Here is an 18,287-nt window from a genome sequence, read left to right as displayed (position 1 = left end):
GCAGGTAGGGTCTGACAAAAGATGCATTATGGGCTGCTGCTTTAATTTTTACCATTTGTTTTTTCTTGTGAGCCTCCCACCTTAATGGAAGTGCAACGCTGAGTCACCATTTTAGTCACTTCAAGATAACTACATCCATTTTACAATGATTCACTAATAAGATCTTTATCAAACATTAAATTGTTATACCTGTCCGACACTGACAACATCCAACTAACCTTGTCAAACCCATATCAGTCCAACTTACTGCCACTATCTCTGGTGCAAAATGGGATAATATCACAAAGCTTTTTGATAAGAAAATTATATGCTGACTGTTGTGAATGGCAGTGGTACTGTGCATAGAAGTTCAGAGGATTATTGCAGTAACGCCTGAAGTTCATTGTGTACCTGAAGCTGCATGTTGGTCTGAGTGAGCTCTTCCGCTTTCTTTTCTAATGACATCACCCACACTTTTCTCTTCTGTCTGCATCTCGTTGCTGCTGCTCTGTTCCGCTCCAGGAACTTCCGCCGACGTTCGTCCGGATCCTCGTCCACTACTCGCCTGCGCCGGCCGCCGCTGGGGGGCGGAGACTGCATCGTCTGTGTGGGCTGCATCTGCTGGGTTGCAGGTGACATCTGAAAAACGGTGGGGGGGAGGGGGGAGATGTAACCAATCTGACACACCTGATTGCTGTCACCTCTCAACTGCCCTCTACTGCCCTCAAAGCGTAAAAAAAAGCATCTATACATTACCTCCTGCAGCTATTCCATATCTGGCAACTACCCCCAAAAAAAACATTTGGCTTTGCCACGTGCCCTGTGAGCCGGACCGTGGGCGTCAGGAGTGACAGAGTAAGTGAGTGACTGGGCTGATTCACCAGCATGCCCACCTTGTTAAAGAGGTGTCAGAATGCCGTTTTCCACCGCCCACTTCCACTCAGACTAACACCACCAGACATAGTCAAAAGACTTGTTTCTAAAACCATACGTGCACTGACAGATCTTGACATATACTTGGCAAAGTCAAGTGTTTTCAGTCTTCAGATCATTACCATTTTTATGAGAACCATGGAAAATCCAAGCTGCTTTAGTGGCCGCTATGCCTACAGAGAGTGTTGTTTCAATGCCTTAATGATACATCTGGAGCATACAGTGAAATGCATTTTCTTGATGTCGGACTTTCCTATAAATGCTTAGCATTGCAGAGGTCGCTAGACAATGCAAGGAGTGTCTCACATCATGTTGTTTTTAATGCCGTGGGCAATACTTTCAAACTTTTATTTAAAACTAAACCAAATACAGTCAGAGCTAAGATGTTACAGTACTAGTAGCCTGTTCATCATCAGGAATAGCATTAATAAAAGCTCTGCACCTGCAGCATGCTGTGGCCACGTAATGGCAGCTTGGCAGAGAAGGATGGCATGGAGCATAATTTTCAGAAGACAGTCCTGAGCATCTTTTATAATAGCCTCTTCATGACCCTTTCCCTCCATGGCAGGCATCCCACACTGACCTGTAGCTGACCAACCTCAAAGGAAAAAATTACCTTTGAGATGGTTGCCAGGAAACTACTTGGCATTATGGCTGAAGCAAGGGAAAATTGTGTTCGTCCATTGACTTACTGTGAATTTGAAGCATCATTTCAGCTACACTTCTATACTAAACCACTAATAGCTAACTTCAAAACCGCTCAAAGGGCTTCTAAAGCGCTGCCTTGTTTTAGTCATGGTACCTATACAGTGGCTTCTAGCTATATGAAAGGTTTTAATGTGCAATGTAGTTAATGTGTTATTGAACTTGTGGTTCTGCCTTTGGGCTGTCTGAAAGCTTCGGCTCTCCCAGGAATGTGCTTTGCTTACATGTGAAGAAGAGTGCATTGGAGGGTGCGGTGAGGTCTGGTGTGGGTGCCCGGGATGGAGGTGGGGATTGTGGGAGTTGTGATGGGGGTTGTGTCCCTGCGGGTGGTGGTGTCCACCCTGGCTGTGGCCCTGGCTGTGGTGGTGATGGCCGTGGTGCTGGTATGCGTGGGGAGGGGCTTGCAGGTGCTGGTGCGGGTGTGAGTGCATGTGATGGTGGCCGCCTTGCTCCTGCCGCGATGACATCATCTCCATCATGTGGCCCATGGAGTTCATGTTGCCGTTGGCGATGGCACCCGGGTGGTGTGAAAGTGCAGCCTTCAGCCTCTGAGTGGACAAAATGTACACCAAACACAGTGTTTACCAGTTTGCACATGCTCTCATCTGTCAGTGTGCTGATTGTCAACAGTTAAAGAGCAGATTCATGAGATGATGAATAGCTCTATAAATCCATATGTCAGGAGAACAAATCAAAGCCACTTAGAGTGTCCTCTGTCTCTCCTTCACTCTTGTCATTCTCCCACTTTACCTTTCCTGATTGCCATCCCACTAGTCCCTCCTCTTCATAATTCTAATAGCCTTTCTCTCCTCTATGTGTGTGTGTGTGTGTGTGTGTGTGTGTCTGGATGTCTGCCCGTGAGATGAGCTTGCTGGCAAGGTGTGAGCCTCAGACTGCTCCATTGCTGTTGACCCAGCAGGAGGTTTGTTGCTTTAACCATGTGGTCTACTTAACCCTGACTGAGCAAGTCTCTCTGAGCGGCCTGGAAGGGAGACCAGAGAGAGGCACTCTCAAGGTACGTTTGTGTTCGTGTTTACTGAATACACCCCTCCTCAAGAGTCTGTTTTTCTGGGCATCACATAAAGACAACCACAAGACCAGGAAAAAATCCTACTCCAAACATACAAGTGCCAAAATATGTTTCAGGCTTCATCTGTTGTACAGAAACCTAGACAAAATAAAAGAAATCAATGTCTGAACCCTTTCATGACTTTTGAAACCCCTTTAGGAATAAAAGGTTGAGAGAGTGTTGGAACTTTCATTAACGCACGTATTTTTACACAGTGCACTGCTGACATGAATAAATACTTTAATGAACTTAAATAAAGTCCAGTCTTAGTCTGTAATTAGTCTACTTGTCACTTTTAGCAAGACGCTAGCAGCAAAACTGAAAACAAAGGCGTTCCTTTCAAGGCTACTGTTGTGAATTCCACAAAGTTTTTTATTCTCTTTCCCAGTGCTCTTTCCTCTCTCAGCTCCCTTCCCCCTTCTCCCAGCTGCTGTCAGTAAGTCCACGCCGTGTCCAGGGCTCCATATCTTTTAACAAGCTTCACATTCATGATTCCCATAGGGAATGGCATCCAGCTGGTCTGGATCACAACGCTAGAACACGACCACAACACAACATCAGCCCTCCACTCCTCTCTCACACTGTCCACGAGTGGAAAGCTTTTTACCAGGAGGGAGGAGATACAGTCAAATAAATCATTTTGGAAGTGGGACAGTCAAAAAATAGCATACCCTTTAGGTTTGTATTATATTTACAAAAGGCATATATGTGTTTGTAGTCTAGTGTCTTCACTTGGCTTTCCATACACAGTACGTGTGATCTGTACATGAAACCGGCACAGTGAAATTACAACCTTGCCAAGCCTGTTTTGGCTTTCAGGGATGCCTGACATAGTGAAACAGCACTACATTTCTGGAGCTACATGATTTTGTTTTTGTCTATTGGCCCTCATTATGAATGTTATTTTAAATTTGCTCTCTTAATGTTTATCTCCTTCAGCTTATCACCCTAACCCCCCCCTTCATCGCCATCACCACAGCTCGTCAGCACAGCTCTCAGGGGCCACAGCCCTTCTTCTTTGTGACCAGGGAGACAGGGGTTAAAATACCGCAGGCTCTACACTAACACACAGCGGGCGGACACAGGCCTGCAGCTGTCCACAACATCACAGTCACACTGAGACTTACAACATGCAGCAATGAGGAAGACTCTGACTTAGTTTAAGATGTTGTTATTTCTCATTGTTACTATTTAAGTTACAGTCTGTATATGCTGACAGTTTATGTACTGGATATCTATCTGGGCATGGTCTAAACATGCAGAAATAACAAACAGCTAGTTGACATGCAACTTAAACAGAAAATGCATTTAAACAAGCTTACAGATCTCAATCATAGTCACTGGTGTTGACAAGGACGTCTTCCGTGTTTCACAGGATGAATTCTGAGGCTGACAGCGCTGACTGTCAGTCAGCACCCGGGAGGTGAGGCCCACCCCCCTTGTGAAAGAAGAAAACCAATCAGGGTTTGACAATCTCCTGCCACTTAAGTCACAGAGCAGGCAATCACCTGATGTTTCTGAGGCCCTAGTAAAGTTGTCTGTGTGCGTGAGTAAGATGCGCATCTGGGGCTGCCTGACTCCCTGCCAACTAGGCGCCGGGGGAGAAGGACAGAAAGGGTAAAAGGGAGTTGAAGTGGGACAGAGAGAGAGTGAGAGAGGGGAGAGAGGGGAGATTAGATGGCTTCTAAAGTCTCCTCCCCACACACCATCAACCCAAGACAACGAGTGCTCATTTATCAGTGTCTCTGAGAGCTTTCCAGCTGGCAGTGCAGCACTATCTGTTTATTAATTGAATTAGCCTGCATTCGAGGAGGCCCAAGAGTGTCAGAGTACGCAGGCAGGTCAAAGAGCCGAGGGGCCACTCAGGGAACCCTCATTGGTGATGTTATAAACAGGATGCAGACAAAACAAAGAAAGAAAAAAAAGGACTATGCACACAGTGAAGATCACACTGGTTTCACCAAATAAAATTTGATGCAACCCAGGTTAATATTTATATTGCCCCAACCAAGACAACATGTCTGAAGCCAAGCTTACCCCACATAACAAACAGATCCAAGAGATAAATGAACATACAGCAAGAAAAAACAACTGACCACTTAAATAAGTGTCAGGCATTATATCAACACACTCAAATTAAATAGTAGAGTTTAAAGAAAAAGCCATGGCATTGTGTCAAAAGAGAAAACTCTTACCGTGAAATACACTTATTCCTGAAGCTGCACAAGTGCCTGCTACTGCTCCATCTGGAGTAGAGACTCCATCTAAGTTAAACCCAGCTCGGCCAAAACTTAAGTCTTTGTATCCAGAACCACAGTGACGCAGCTACGGGACGTTAGCAGAGCGATGATGAGCAGGCTGTGATTCTTAAACACCTTCATCAGCTCCCTAATGACTCTTTAACACATGGTTGTATTTCCCCAGACTGTGCTGAGCACAAGAACTTAACTACCACATGCATTTTACTCTAATAACACACACACATACGTATACATTTCTCCTGCAGCAACATGGTCGCTGCAGCAAACAGTCATTAAATCAGTGCAGGTGTTAGCCTGTGGCAGTACAGAGCACACACAGATGGGATGGCACAGTCTGTCCTACCACTGTCTGCCTCGCTGTTGTGGGAAATTGGAAAAACACAGCAAAGACACAACAAGAGGATGAGCAGTCCATGACACCACAAAGACATGTCAGCTTCTACCAGGATAAATCTATAAACTAGCAGCCTATATTTATGTAATGCATTTGACGCTACATTTCATGCATTCTGTAAGTGTACTTAAAGTAGTAAGCCTATTGATTTCCCATTGTTAAAACACCATCCCTGATTCAGCCTTTTGCCCAGAGGGGGACTGTCACCTCGCAGACCTTTGCCCCCTGATCTCTCCACTCCCACTCTTTTTTTTAGGTCTCTCATTTATGTGGTTTCACAGATACCAGGTGATCACCCATTAATGATATTTATTAATGGCTGCTTCCTCTCTGACACGGTGGGCTTTGAGTGATGTCCCTGTGAGTGCTCTGGGCACATCCTGAGAACACACTCAGGTTTCTCCTCGCCAGATGACTTCATATCTATTAACCCTGGGTGGAGGAAGCAAGAGCACGGAGCAGGTACAAAGGGAGGAGACCACACCCGCCTCAGGATGGGTAAATCAAACCCAGTGAGGTCAGGGTGAGCACTTTTATTCCCCTTAAAAGTGGAGCAGTGTACTATCAGGGGACCTGTGGCCCTCAGGCGCCTCACAGTAGGTTAGAAAGATTTAACTAGTCTGCAGAGTCATAGTTTAAGTGCAAAAAGATCACGGTTTTAAATGGAGATCTTCCGCTTCAAATTAAAGAGTCCACTGAGAAACATTAAAGCTTCTGTCTGTGTCGTACAGCCTTTTGTTAACACAACACCAGCACAGTGATCAATGTGTACGCACACAGTATTTTCAAATTGCATAATATATCACAGCTGTCATTTTCCTGGCAGTATTTTTTGTGGCCCCCTAACTCGCGCTCTAAACCCGACACAGGTTCGCCATCTGCAGCTGAAAGCAGGACTTTGGCTCTGCTGCTTTGCCAAGCACTCAGAGGATCTAATTCCATCCTCCTCATCTCCACCACCAGCACTACCCACCGGTGCCTGTCGGCTAAACCCACTCTCTGTGCCCTAAAACTCCAAACCCCCATTAGTTCAATTTTATTAGATTTCCCTCTCGCCCAGAGAAGCAGTAACATCCCCCTTCCCCCCCCCCCCCCCCCCCCCTCTCTCTCTCTCTCTCTCTCTCTCTCTCTCACACCTCTTCCTTGTTCCTCCACCCCCTCTCCCTTTGCTTGCCAAGATCTGGGGACTGTTAAACTGATTTCCTCAGGGAACGGCAAGGCAGACAGTCTGATGGGAGAGCTGGGCTGTAATGTCGCCCCCCCCCCCGTCTTCTCTCAGGTTCTGGGCCAAGCTGATCAGAGCCGGGCTGAACAGAGCCTCCCTGTGGTTCCTTCCAGACACAGACGGTGAGATGGACATAGGCCACTGGCCAGAGCCGACGCTCTGGTGGTGCTCGGAGGAACCGTGGCAGTACGGGCGCAGTTAGACACACGCCCACTGAGGAGCATGCTCCAAAGCATGCGCTCATACTCTTGGCAGCTTCTCCACTCTGTCAAGCTAATGGATGGGCCCCTGACTCCAGTCTGTATATCCCCACTGTTCCCTCTATTGTAAAGCCCTGCTCTAGTGCAGCCTACATTGTTATCACTACACCCACTGCCACAATTTTGAATGCAGAGAATGCGTGAGAGAGACAGACAGAGTGTGAATACAATAATAAACACTAACATATGTCTCAATTTGTGGCATCAAAAGCAACAGGCAAGTTCTGTGTCATCATGATAATTAAAGTAACTTGAAATATGATGACTTGAATTAAACATAATTTCAAAGAGGCTTAAAATAACCAACGTCAGATTCTTGTGTATTTTGGCTGAAGCAGGATCCTTAACTTCCCCTTAACTCACAGTTTGGAGGTTTCATTTAGACCTTGTCTTGTCATAATTAATACTATTATATTTATTGTATCAACAATATATTTGGATTTGGATTAGGATCACACATTCTTAAGACACCAGTCATTTTCAAATGCTCCAACATTTGAAAATGACTGAGGAGCAATCGCTTCTCCTTTTGAAGAAGAGAAGTGTAAAAAGAGGAAGGTTGTTAACCCTGATCACCATGCTTAGAACAAACAAGGACACGTAGAAAATAAAAGTTTTCAAGATTAACCTGTAAGTATTAATTGGTTTGAGAGATGAGGTAGTGACCTAACTGGTCAGTATTGACTACACTTTATCAGACTGAAAATCTCTGACCCAACAGACTTTTCCAATCACCCCTCCAGTTATTTTGGAGTCCAGTGAGTATCTAGTTCACTGCTCAGAGGCTCCAGGGGGGCTCATGGTGGCTGGACCAGTTAATTCTGGCTCGTGTGGTGATGGCAGCAGGTTTACCCAAGCTTGGCTCTACCGGAGCCCCGTCCCATTCACGGGCCCTGAACCATGACCAAATGGCCTTCACATACACCTCCCATCAGCACAGCTAAAACAACACGCAGTCATCCAAAGACAAACAGATGCGACACTCTAGGTCACAACTGCTACCCTCGTCTGTAACCCCAACCACACAGAGACATGCAGAGGGTTAGGCATACAAGCACACACACACGCACACACACACACACACACACACACACACACACATAACCACGCAAATATAAATGTACCTGTACACACAGTCCTTAAAGAATTTTATGTATATTAGCTTAACAATGTCAACTTTTAACTCTCAGCTTTAAAAGTTTGTTTGCTTTTTATCAATGTTCAACTGACGGACCGTTACCTGTCCGGATGTTACTCTAAATGGCTCAAAGCAGGTAATTTGACCTGGTTTCAAAACCCTATTTCTGACATGGGGTTAACTACAAATTTACAATCTAAGTACAATAGAATGATTACAGTTTTTTTAATATAACTTTATAGTAGACAATGGCAGTGGCTTCTAGCGTTTGCCTCCATAAATTCTGCTCTTCCAAGTCTTAATAGTTACTTGAACATGATCACAGAAGGGGCTGTTGTATAAAGTGCTATTTAATAATGTCGAAAAGAAAATAAATCTTACAAATTATATCACATTGCTTGCCAGGTTTACTCTCTAATGTGAAAACTGCATATTATTGCTGATTGTGTTTAGCAAATATATATAAACAAGGTCTAATATTATTCTATAGTTCAGCAGTGATGCATGTGGAGCTAAAGATGCAGACCCCACTGTGTTAATGGCATACATTAACCCGTGAAAGCCATGTGTATAAATGGGGCGATTGTGGTTGAACACATTGTTCATTATTACAACAAAGGTGAATAGGACTAACAAAGCCCGTCAAATGAGAGACAGAACATCTTGAAACATGTCCATTTACCTTTGACTTACTATTACTATATACAGTATGTCTCTGTTAAGACAAACCAAACACTTTGGCACTGGCAACAGAGTGGAAGCTGTGAGAGAGGGGCCCCTCTATGGTCTGTGTCCAACACTGATAAACTGGCAGACTCCTCCAGCAGCTCCTCAGTTCTGCACTCCACTCTGCTGAAACCCCTTGCCTCCATAGCAATAAAGACAAACAGCATACGTTTATCATCAACAAAACCTTCTTTGCATCCAAAACATCGACATTGTCTGCTCTCTCTATGCAAAATTGTATCTCAGCTTATATTGCTGTGTCTTGCGTCCTGTGTCCTTGTTTGACTGCTGTATATTGCACATCCACATGTTTACTTTACTAATCACACATATGTGTGTATGAGATCTGTATCAAATACTATGTGCACACTTTAACTTCATAGTTTGCCCCACTTAGTCCACAGATGTGTTTTGACTCCATGGACAATGATTGCCAGAGAGGGTGCCAGTGAACTGAAAGCGAGCCATTTGCACACATAATAGTGAGCATGCACGCAAACATATACAGTGCACATACACGTTTTCTGGAGCTCAGCGAAGCAGCCTGCAGATTCAGCTGTGTTCTTAGCTCACCGTCCCTCTCCAATGACATCATACCCTGACAATGCCACCATTCATACAGATGTTGCTTACAAAACCTGGAGTAAGACTCCTATTGTGTGTGCTGCTCCTCCTCACAACAAGAGGTTTAGCCAGAGGTGCTCCCCTACTACGGTGGAGGAAAATGAATGGAACACGTAATAGGCTTACCATGTATGCTAATGGTTTAACTGCTTACAAATTACTTCATACTGAGCTAATCTCTCAATCAATCACAGTGTAGCAGAATTGAAAACTGACACATCTGTTGCTGCTTCACAAGTTTTCTTTTTTTGGATTTTCTGAACAGAATATGCATGTAACTTTCAAATGTTGTTTGTGTTTAGGGCAAAACTTTATTATATTTAAGCCTATTAGGCCGAACGCCTGTTGCAAGTCTGTAACTATACTGAAACATAAGAACAGCAAAGGTTGTGTAAATTAAATGTAAAAAGCTACAGAAACACTTTGATTATTGGTCCTCCTGTGTCCTATGAAATGTTTCTTTAAGAGACACACTGTTTTTTTCCCTCCCCAAGTAAAAAGGAGTACATTTAGAGCATGCCAGGAATTATGTCATCCACCCATTTAGTGCCAGCTCCGCAGCCAAGAGAGCTGCAGTGAAGGAACATATAGTATTGTTTACCTCATAAAAAACTCAGCACCTAGCCTGATGCTTAGTGACAAATTTATTGTCCTTAGTAACAATGTAAACAATAGATAATTGGGAGATAATAAGTAACACATTTTCATACACGGGCCCCTTTGTCTGACATTAGCAGGCAAGCAGGATGTGCGGAAAGCATGGAGCTCATTTAAAAGGGACACAAAAACAATGCTGAATTCTACCACTTTAAAAAAAGGGTCCCACTGACATGAGCTGAGTCATGTCCCATAGTTGGGACTTGCAGATGTCATTTAGAACCAGCTTGATAAGGGTTTGTTTGGACTTCCCTTGTTACAGATGACAAATGAAAATAAAAGTCTTTCATCATACAAACAACAATATCAAACCATCTGAGCAAGAGAGGAAGGTTTTCAGAGGACAATACAGTGGACGTATGCCAGTATGCACGTATGCACGTATGCGTTTATATAGTACAGTATGTGAATCTCCAACGTCATGGGTGGAAGTAACAAATTACGTTTATTCTCATTACTGTAATAAAGTTGTTGTTTTTTGTGTAGTCTGTGTCCTGAGAGCTGACACATTGAACGTACATGTTCTAAATGTAAATGTTTACTGGCTGAGTGTCAGGGGGTGATAGGTGCAGTCATTCCTGGGAAGTTTGGCATAGCAGTTTGTGAACAGTACGGCAATGTTATGTCATTATGGGTTAAAGTTAGCATTATCACCCCATCACCCCCCATCCCCATTACCTTTATCTATGTACATTTTTAGTTATTTTATTTTTACTTTTGTGAGTAACAGTACTTTTACTTGAGTAAAATATTCTAGTTCTCTTTCATCCCTGCTCCACATATGTGCATGTGTTCTGTGCATGTGTGTACATCTCATTTGTCACTTGTTTTTAAGAACCTGACTGTCCCTACGTGTATGAATGCCTGTGGCTGTGACACCATGCGAGGAGGATGACACAGAGCTGGACCAGTCCGTGTGTGCGTGTGTATGACTGTTCGCAAGGCCCTGTGGAGGACTGGCTGTGAGCCTTGATGTAATGCTTTGGCCGGCGTGCTGTGGAACTTGGCCTCCTCTCTGCAGCGTTTCCTCTATGCTGTGAGGGTCAACTATCCCACAACCTCCAGCACACAACACGCACCATTCTATTCCCAAGACCACAACAGAGCAGAACACAACCACACCCGGTACCATGAGCACCCAGTCCTTCACAAGAAGAAAAATACTTGAACCAAAACTAATAAAACATTGCAATCTCAGCAACACTCCCAGACAACAAGCTAAAAGCAATAAGGGAAAACATACAAGTCAGTTACTACACCACCAGGCTTTGCTGTACCACTTAAATGCTGGCACTTAAGGAGAAAATCAGAGATAGAGAAGAACAAAAATGGGCAATGATGCAGATACAGTCTTTCATCCAGAGAGCACAAACAGAGAGCTTAGAGCGAGATATGAGTCCCCAAGGGGCCACAGCAGTCCTTCGGCTCATTAACTATTTACACCAGAGACAGGCATCCCTGCTGCTCTGGCCCACCACAAAATCAATTAGCCTTCATTAGCCCATGCTCTGGGCAGGCATTCTCTGGCAGGGGAGGGTTAATTCTGCTTCCAGGGCCTCCAGTTACCACAAAATATCAAACCATCAGAAGCGCACACATATGGACATACATGCATACATGCATACATGCGTGCAGAGGGGCAAAGGAAACTAGGCCGAGCAGAAGTCCTGTCGTGTCCCTCACAAAGAATTCTTCCAATTTCAAACTCTCACTCACTTTTCAGTGTCTCAGAATATCAATACTGTCACTCGCCTTTCAACTCCCCTGCTCACTTTGCCTGTCTCTCTATTTCCTTCATGTCTATCAAAGGCCCACTCAATCCCCTTCTCCGCTCTCACAATGTAAACGTTGAGCAGCAAGAGTGCATCCAGGTCCGTGCCTTGGGGGTGTGGGGTTACAGTGCGGAGATTTCCCATTGGTGGAAAGTCAACATGGTCGGGGTAATGAGATTAGAGCCGGATTGAGAACGTCGCAGGGGACACATGGGCCTGATCATGGCCCAGTTATCCGATAGCGAGGCCGTATTTATCGACCTGGCCCGGGCGCGGATATTACAGACATTAGAGACCCCGTCTATGCTTATGAAACCCTCACTGGAGATCGCACCCTGATAACACAATTAGTCTCTCACTTTCTGTCCACAATCATGGAATTCCATCAGTTGCGTTCAGACATCAGGGATCAGAATCTCAATTGATCCACATTTGGTTGCTGTGCATTGTGTCTGAATGGCCAACTAACCAGAAAGTTGCATGGTCGAGGGGCCTGTACCCATTTAGTGACTGCATATGTTTATGGGAGGCCTAACAGAGCATTTACAATTCAATTACATAGATAGGAGGAGAAAAAAAAGAGTAAGATGTGTCTGGATGACGGCCAGAGGAGAGATAAGCCTAATACACTAATATTGTGTTACCCCAGTGTGTTACCATAGGAACAGTTGAAGAGATTCAAAAGACTACAAAGACGATCAATCTTGAGAGAGCAGGAGGAAGAGGGAGAATTAAATGCCCTGGGAATGCTCCCGCTCTCCTCTATCAGAGCAATAACTCTTCTAATGACCTCTGCTACTCCCCCCCCACTCCCTCCCCCAACAAGATGTTTCTCTCCAGCAAACTGAGCTATCGGCGAACCTTTCCAAACGCAAAGAGCAGCCAGCACTTTTCATTATGGTGTGTGATTTTTTTGATATCCAAGTCATGACAGTTATTTATTTTGAAAACAAAGGTTGGCTGGTGGTCATGTTGCTACAGTACTTATCAGTTCATATCACCTAGAGTGTAACTGTTCATCCATTTCACATTAATCAAAGGTATACTGCTTGTCACTGGCATCAGTATTAGCAAAACAAAAAAAAAGTGTAAGGTTTCTTTCTCTTCTGCTTTTTCGTCTTTCAGTCTTCTATTCTTATTTAACTTTCAAAGCCCGTGTCCTTTCTGTCTCTCTCCTCTCACAGCTACGTCTCATTCCCACTGCTCTAACTGCCTGCTTTGTGAAGGATGAGGTCATTTGATTTTTTCCCTGCTGTGTTAAACTAGTGCTAACAAGTTGCAGGACCTACAGAACATGTTCTGTACATTAAGATATACATCAGGCAGTCGGTGGGCAGCCCAGCCACAACCACATAAAGGGCTCTTTATTCCAGTCAGAGTCTCCAGTGCTGCACTGGCAGGTTCAGACACAGCTTTGATTACACACCAAATGATGAAATCCACACAGACCTAAGAGCACAGCTTTGCTGGCACAGACCAGTGGAAAAGCGAGGTTGCAACACTTTGAGCTTGAGTGTGTGCACTTGTGTATGTGTGTGCATAAATGTGTATGTATCCATGTGAATACATGCATAATATACTTACCAGTTTGGCTTCTGAGTGCATGGAGGGAATGTGAGTGGAAGAGCAAGAGCTGCTGTGGGTGGGTCCTTGCATACCCATCATATTGGAGCCCATGGACATTTGTCTCTCCATCTGAAGAGTATAACAACAGGATATCAGTCATACTCACAAGTGTATACATATTATTCCCATAATACAACCCTTTTTCTATTTAGCTCTGATCTATGCTTTACATGGGGATTTTTATGTCTTAACAAGATGCTATCACCAAAGAAGCTTTGGCATTGAACGTGTGAGACTAATTTTCCTGCACAGTAAGCTGTGGGGGATGAGATGAGAGAGCATGAGATACTGATTTCACATGACAGGCTGCCCCGTGCACAGCTCTGTGTGATGATAACTGGAGCTGACCCAAAACAGGAAGCAAGCAGAGAGGGACTTAACACAGGAAGCTGGTGCAACGAGGGTGTGTGTGTTTCTGATAATAGTGCAGTGAGTGTCAGAAAGACCCCTTGGTGCAAGATGTGCTATTAAGGTGAACAAGCTGTTATTAGGTGTGCGTTAGTTGTATGAATGCGTTAGAATCTGTCTTTGTGTGTGTACCTCTGAGGTACCGTGGTCAGTGTGGTCCTGTGTCACAACTAAAACCTGAATGTAAGGAAATCAGCTGGTTGAGCTGACAGGAGTGAGAGGTCATCTGTGCAGGGTGATGATGTGAGCAGTGCTCACTGAGCAGTATATGCAGGAAAGAAGAAACCTTTGTGTGAGAGCCTGCATGCATACATGTGTGAGCCGCTGTGGCCTCCCAGCTGCTGAACTCTGATTGGTGTGGTGGTCTCCATGGGGAATGGCCCCTCACCAACCCCCTTTGCCTGACCCCCGCTCCCCCCCCTCATCCACAGAGACTCGGGCCTAGAACCTGACACACAGCCTTAATTGCACTAAGTGTGTTTTGTGTAAAAATATCACCCAAACCTGCACCCCTTTCCTGAACCGTCAATCTTCACCAAATATCGCTTAGCTCTTAATTTAATAAACATGGGTGGTTTTTTTTCCCATACCATAAACACAGGCTGTCTTGTATTACAATGAGAACACATATTGTATCATTAGAATCCTGATATGAGGAGCTTTCTCTGGGTTGTTATCATTCCCTGTTTCCCAAAGTGGTACAATAAAGTCTACTTTCTATTCTATTTCTATTTATCATTTTAGTGGTGACAGAAAACATCCCAAACTGCAAACCTACATAGTTTGTGTGCAGTCTGTTTTTACACTGTTGTCACACTGTTGTAAGTGAGTGACTCTGCTTCTCCATGTGTGGGTACACCCATGAGCGAATGTGCTCAGTGCGCCGTTGTTTGTACTCACAGGCATCAGCACAGCAGAGGAGCCAGGCATGGTTGGGTCTGGCAGAGTTCCAGGCATGGAGGCTGGCAGAGGCTGTCTCTGTCTGTTTCGTAGGTGCAGCAATGAGGACAGAGAGCCGGGGACAGGCCTGAGAAGACACACACAGACAGACATTCAGAGAACTTCAGAGCCAACTGCCACTACCACTACCACCACCACTATGGTGCTAATTATTACTTCTCCTATTAAGCCAACATAACTGGTGCTTAAACACATAATAACTGATTGATAACACAGTATGTCATACCAGTATTAATATGTAATAATATGCGGTTACGCCCGTCAAAAAGCCTTACAGTGTGTTATAAAACTGTTTATACACCTGTACAAATCATTCACAGGCAGGTTTTAAACTGTTTATAGATGTAGTAAAACTCGTGAATACATCAGTGAGCCTGAGGGTTGACTCTTCACCTCAGAAGCAGTTTCAGAAAAGAAACAAAGTTGAAATTCAAGGTCCACTTTGCAGATTTCTTCCAGTGCTTTTAGACACACCATTATCAATACAAAACAAAACAAAAAAGTACCAACTCTGTCACAGACCTCTAATTGAATTTTAATAGTCCTGGAGGGAAAGCTGTAATCGTCATACTGGATTTTGTTCATGGTGGACCTGACCCTGCTGGCTGCAGCACCATGTTTGGTGCAGAAGCTATCGACAAAGAGCATTACACAGCAGAGAACCCTTGAACTATTGCAATTCTTCAAAGTGAGATCACGAAAGAAAATCTTAAAAATAAAAATGATTAATTATTTTATACATTTTTTGTTTCACATCTCTGCTTTTTCAGAGCACATGTTTTCTCCAACTTATTGCTTTCTTTTTTTTTGTTTCTGCAGCTACAAAGTCAGAATGGAAAACAGAGCGTGTGGCTGTGTCTTCATGCTGCAATTGACTGTTGAAGCATCTTGGGAGTTTTTGGATGCACTTTAAACAGGCACACTTCATGTAGTACAATAGATGAATAACTGTGATGATTGTGATGATGAATGAATAATATTTGTCATAACAACCACATGAGATGTGCATGATGAGAATTGCATTTAGAGACTGCTACAGCGGTGGAAGCCCTGAGGGTAGAAAATCCCCCTAGGTCACCACAAAAGCGTGTGTGGACCAACAGGCCTATCCACACTCACGGCCACATCAATAAATCACATGTACAGATGAGGCCCAGGCTGAGCTTAAACAACTGACAACAGTCCTGTCACAGTCACTAGCACAGGGCTGCAGCCATTCAAACACCCAGACCACTCCATCTGCATGTGGTGACATCATTTATACAACTGCCACCAAAAGCCTGCTTGTAAGAACAGTGATTCCCAGCTGCAGGGTGCAGCTACACTCACATGTGCACAGTCTCTAAAAAATGTGTTCACCACTTGATTCTTAAATAATAACCTGTTTCAGGAGAATCAATAATTCTCTAGTTATCAGTATCATCAGGATGAGTCGATAAAGATTCATTTCCTTTAGTAAGGAGTAAAAGAAGCATTTAGGTTAGCTGTGCTCTATGGGTTAATGTAATCAGTTGACCACATCATAGCCTGGATTACCGTAATAGTGAGTAGTGAGGGAGTGATGGCCAAATGGGGGAGAAAATGGTGCCCCACCTGAATAAATACCTGTATTTTTCCAGACCTAAATATGTGCATTTACGCTCCAGACATTATAGATTGCTCCACACACACAGGACCATTACCATCCCTGACTGTGTGTCATTCCTGTCTAACATCCCAATTTATCACAATCACACTCATTTAACAGCACGTCTGACATGTGAGCAACACCGCGAATCCAAACATTTCCACATGGGAAAAGTCATGAAAGTACAATGAGGTATGCAGTGTAGCGGCGCGCTACATCAACATAGTTTTCCCTCTCCGTTTAGGCTCTGCCAGCGTCCAGGAGGATGAAATAACAGTCACGTGGCAGTGACACGCTGATGATTTTGTAGATAAAAACTGTTTTTTATTCAGCATGTTGACTGTCTCGGGGGGGGGGTAAATTTAAATACTTTTCAAATGTCACTGTAAAATGTTCGTTATTTAGATCTTTTTGCACACCTGTGTATACAGCTAATCATTGGCTTATCCACAGGAAAAGTAGTATGCAAAGGTTCATAGTGGCTTACAATGAATTGATGCAATGAGGTTGCTGCTTCGGGTTCCCAGATGGCATAGTGCCAGTCAACTGTTTGTGTTTTCTGGTGTTCCTACATGTAAGACAACTGATCTACAATTTTATGTGTTGCTTTGATGAGTCAGAGAACAGCACCATAGAGGCATCAACCAGCCCTAGGAGGAGATGTTCTCATTCCTTATCCAGATCCAGAAAACACTGCTGCAATAGCCTACATATGAAATGTTGTGAACCCTCTTGTGAGTCTGAAATAAAGTTTGACTTGAAATTAAATACAGTATATAGTCATACATTTAAATGTCCAAGACCATTAGATTTAGAGTAATGTGGCCGACAGATTGCCCAGAAAAGGTTTTAAAAATGGATATTGGAAGTAATTGTATGTAACTATTTCCAGTCCAGTGTGTGCCATTCCTCTACTGGTGATTAAAAAAACGTATATATAATAACCGCCCGGTCAATGAAATGCTGTAAGATGCTGATATTTATATATAAGGAAAGTTAAATCAGACTGCAACTGACCAACTAAGAGGCCTGGACAAACTTCATGTCTGTCTTCATTCAAAATAAGACAATAAATTGCACAAGCACAGAGCTACTTGTGACAGTCCATAATTTGTAGAGGTTGGTTCTCAGCACATGCTGGTTGTTGCAGGTCAGGCTCTCGCTTTCTTTGAAGCTTGTACAGGTTACACTGCTGCGCTTGTCTGCTAGCAGTGCTCACCTGCTACAGAGTAGGGGGAGGACGAACACTGTATCCGTCACCTGCTTGTCCAGTGGGAGGAAAAACAAATCTGTTCCTCTGAGCATTAACTCATCTTTGTGCTGGCTCTGCTGATAAATAGACATTACAGAGTGACTGCAGGCAAAAAGCCACTATTAATGAATGTAATAATTTTGTTACAGCAGTCACTTATGAATGTGACATTATAAATATTTTATATGCATTACTGTATGTTGAATGATTAATTGATTAAACGATTAGGAAATTCAATTGGGATAACCAAAATAATCATTTAAGTTAAAATAAAGAAGATGTCATATTGGGTTCTTATGAACTTATGGTAGGCACTTGACAAGTATTCGGCAGATTAATGAATCAATAATGAAAGTAGTTAGTAAGTTGCAGCCCATATCAACATACTTTTAATTATTTCAGTATCATTTCAGCTTTAGCATATACATATGTTAATAGCATTCTAATTGAGGTCTTACAAAACATGTTTCTTCTTTTTAGTTCTCTCCTGCTTTCTCTGTTTACATCTGTTTGCTTGTGATTACATTATACACCAGAGTGTACAGTGGATTAGTGGATCCATGTTCATAGTGCCGGCGTGTAAATGTTCATGAAGTTGTGTGTGTGTGTGTGTGTGTGTGTATATGTGAGTGAATAATGACAGGCTGTGGCTCCACTGAGGGGATTGATAA

The 18,287-nt window shown here is 43.6% G+C and overlaps 1 protein-coding gene across 3 annotated transcripts in view; it reads right to left on the bottom strand.

Moving 5' to 3' along the window:
• Positions 1–18,287, bottom strand: part of creb5b (cAMP responsive element binding protein 5b) — a 41,822-nt gene that overhangs the window by 1,502 nt on the left and 22,033 nt on the right. For all 3 annotated transcript variants that reach the window (XM_038711666.1, XM_038711665.1, XM_038711664.1), the window contains exons 6-9: positions 14,678–14,804; positions 13,328–13,438; positions 1,842–2,165; positions 391–618 (exon numbers count right to left, since the gene is read on the bottom strand). In XM_038711666.1, the coding sequence (XP_038567594.1) occupies positions 391–618; positions 1,842–2,165; positions 13,328–13,438; positions 14,678–14,804 (790 nt within the window). The remainder of the gene's footprint in view (positions 1–390; positions 619–1,841; positions 2,166–13,327; positions 13,439–14,677; positions 14,805–18,287) is intronic.

This window comes from Micropterus salmoides, unplaced genomic scaffold (genome assembly GCF_014851395.1).
Source record: "Micropterus salmoides isolate LMB-PRFRI ecotype aquatic unplaced genomic scaffold, ASM1485139v1 Ms_hic_scaffold_11, whole genome shotgun sequence".
In the NCBI taxonomy this organism is placed as follows: domain Eukaryota; kingdom Metazoa; phylum Chordata; class Actinopteri; order Centrarchiformes; family Centrarchidae; genus Micropterus; species Micropterus salmoides.
This window is presented reverse-complemented; position numbering and strand designations above follow the sequence as displayed.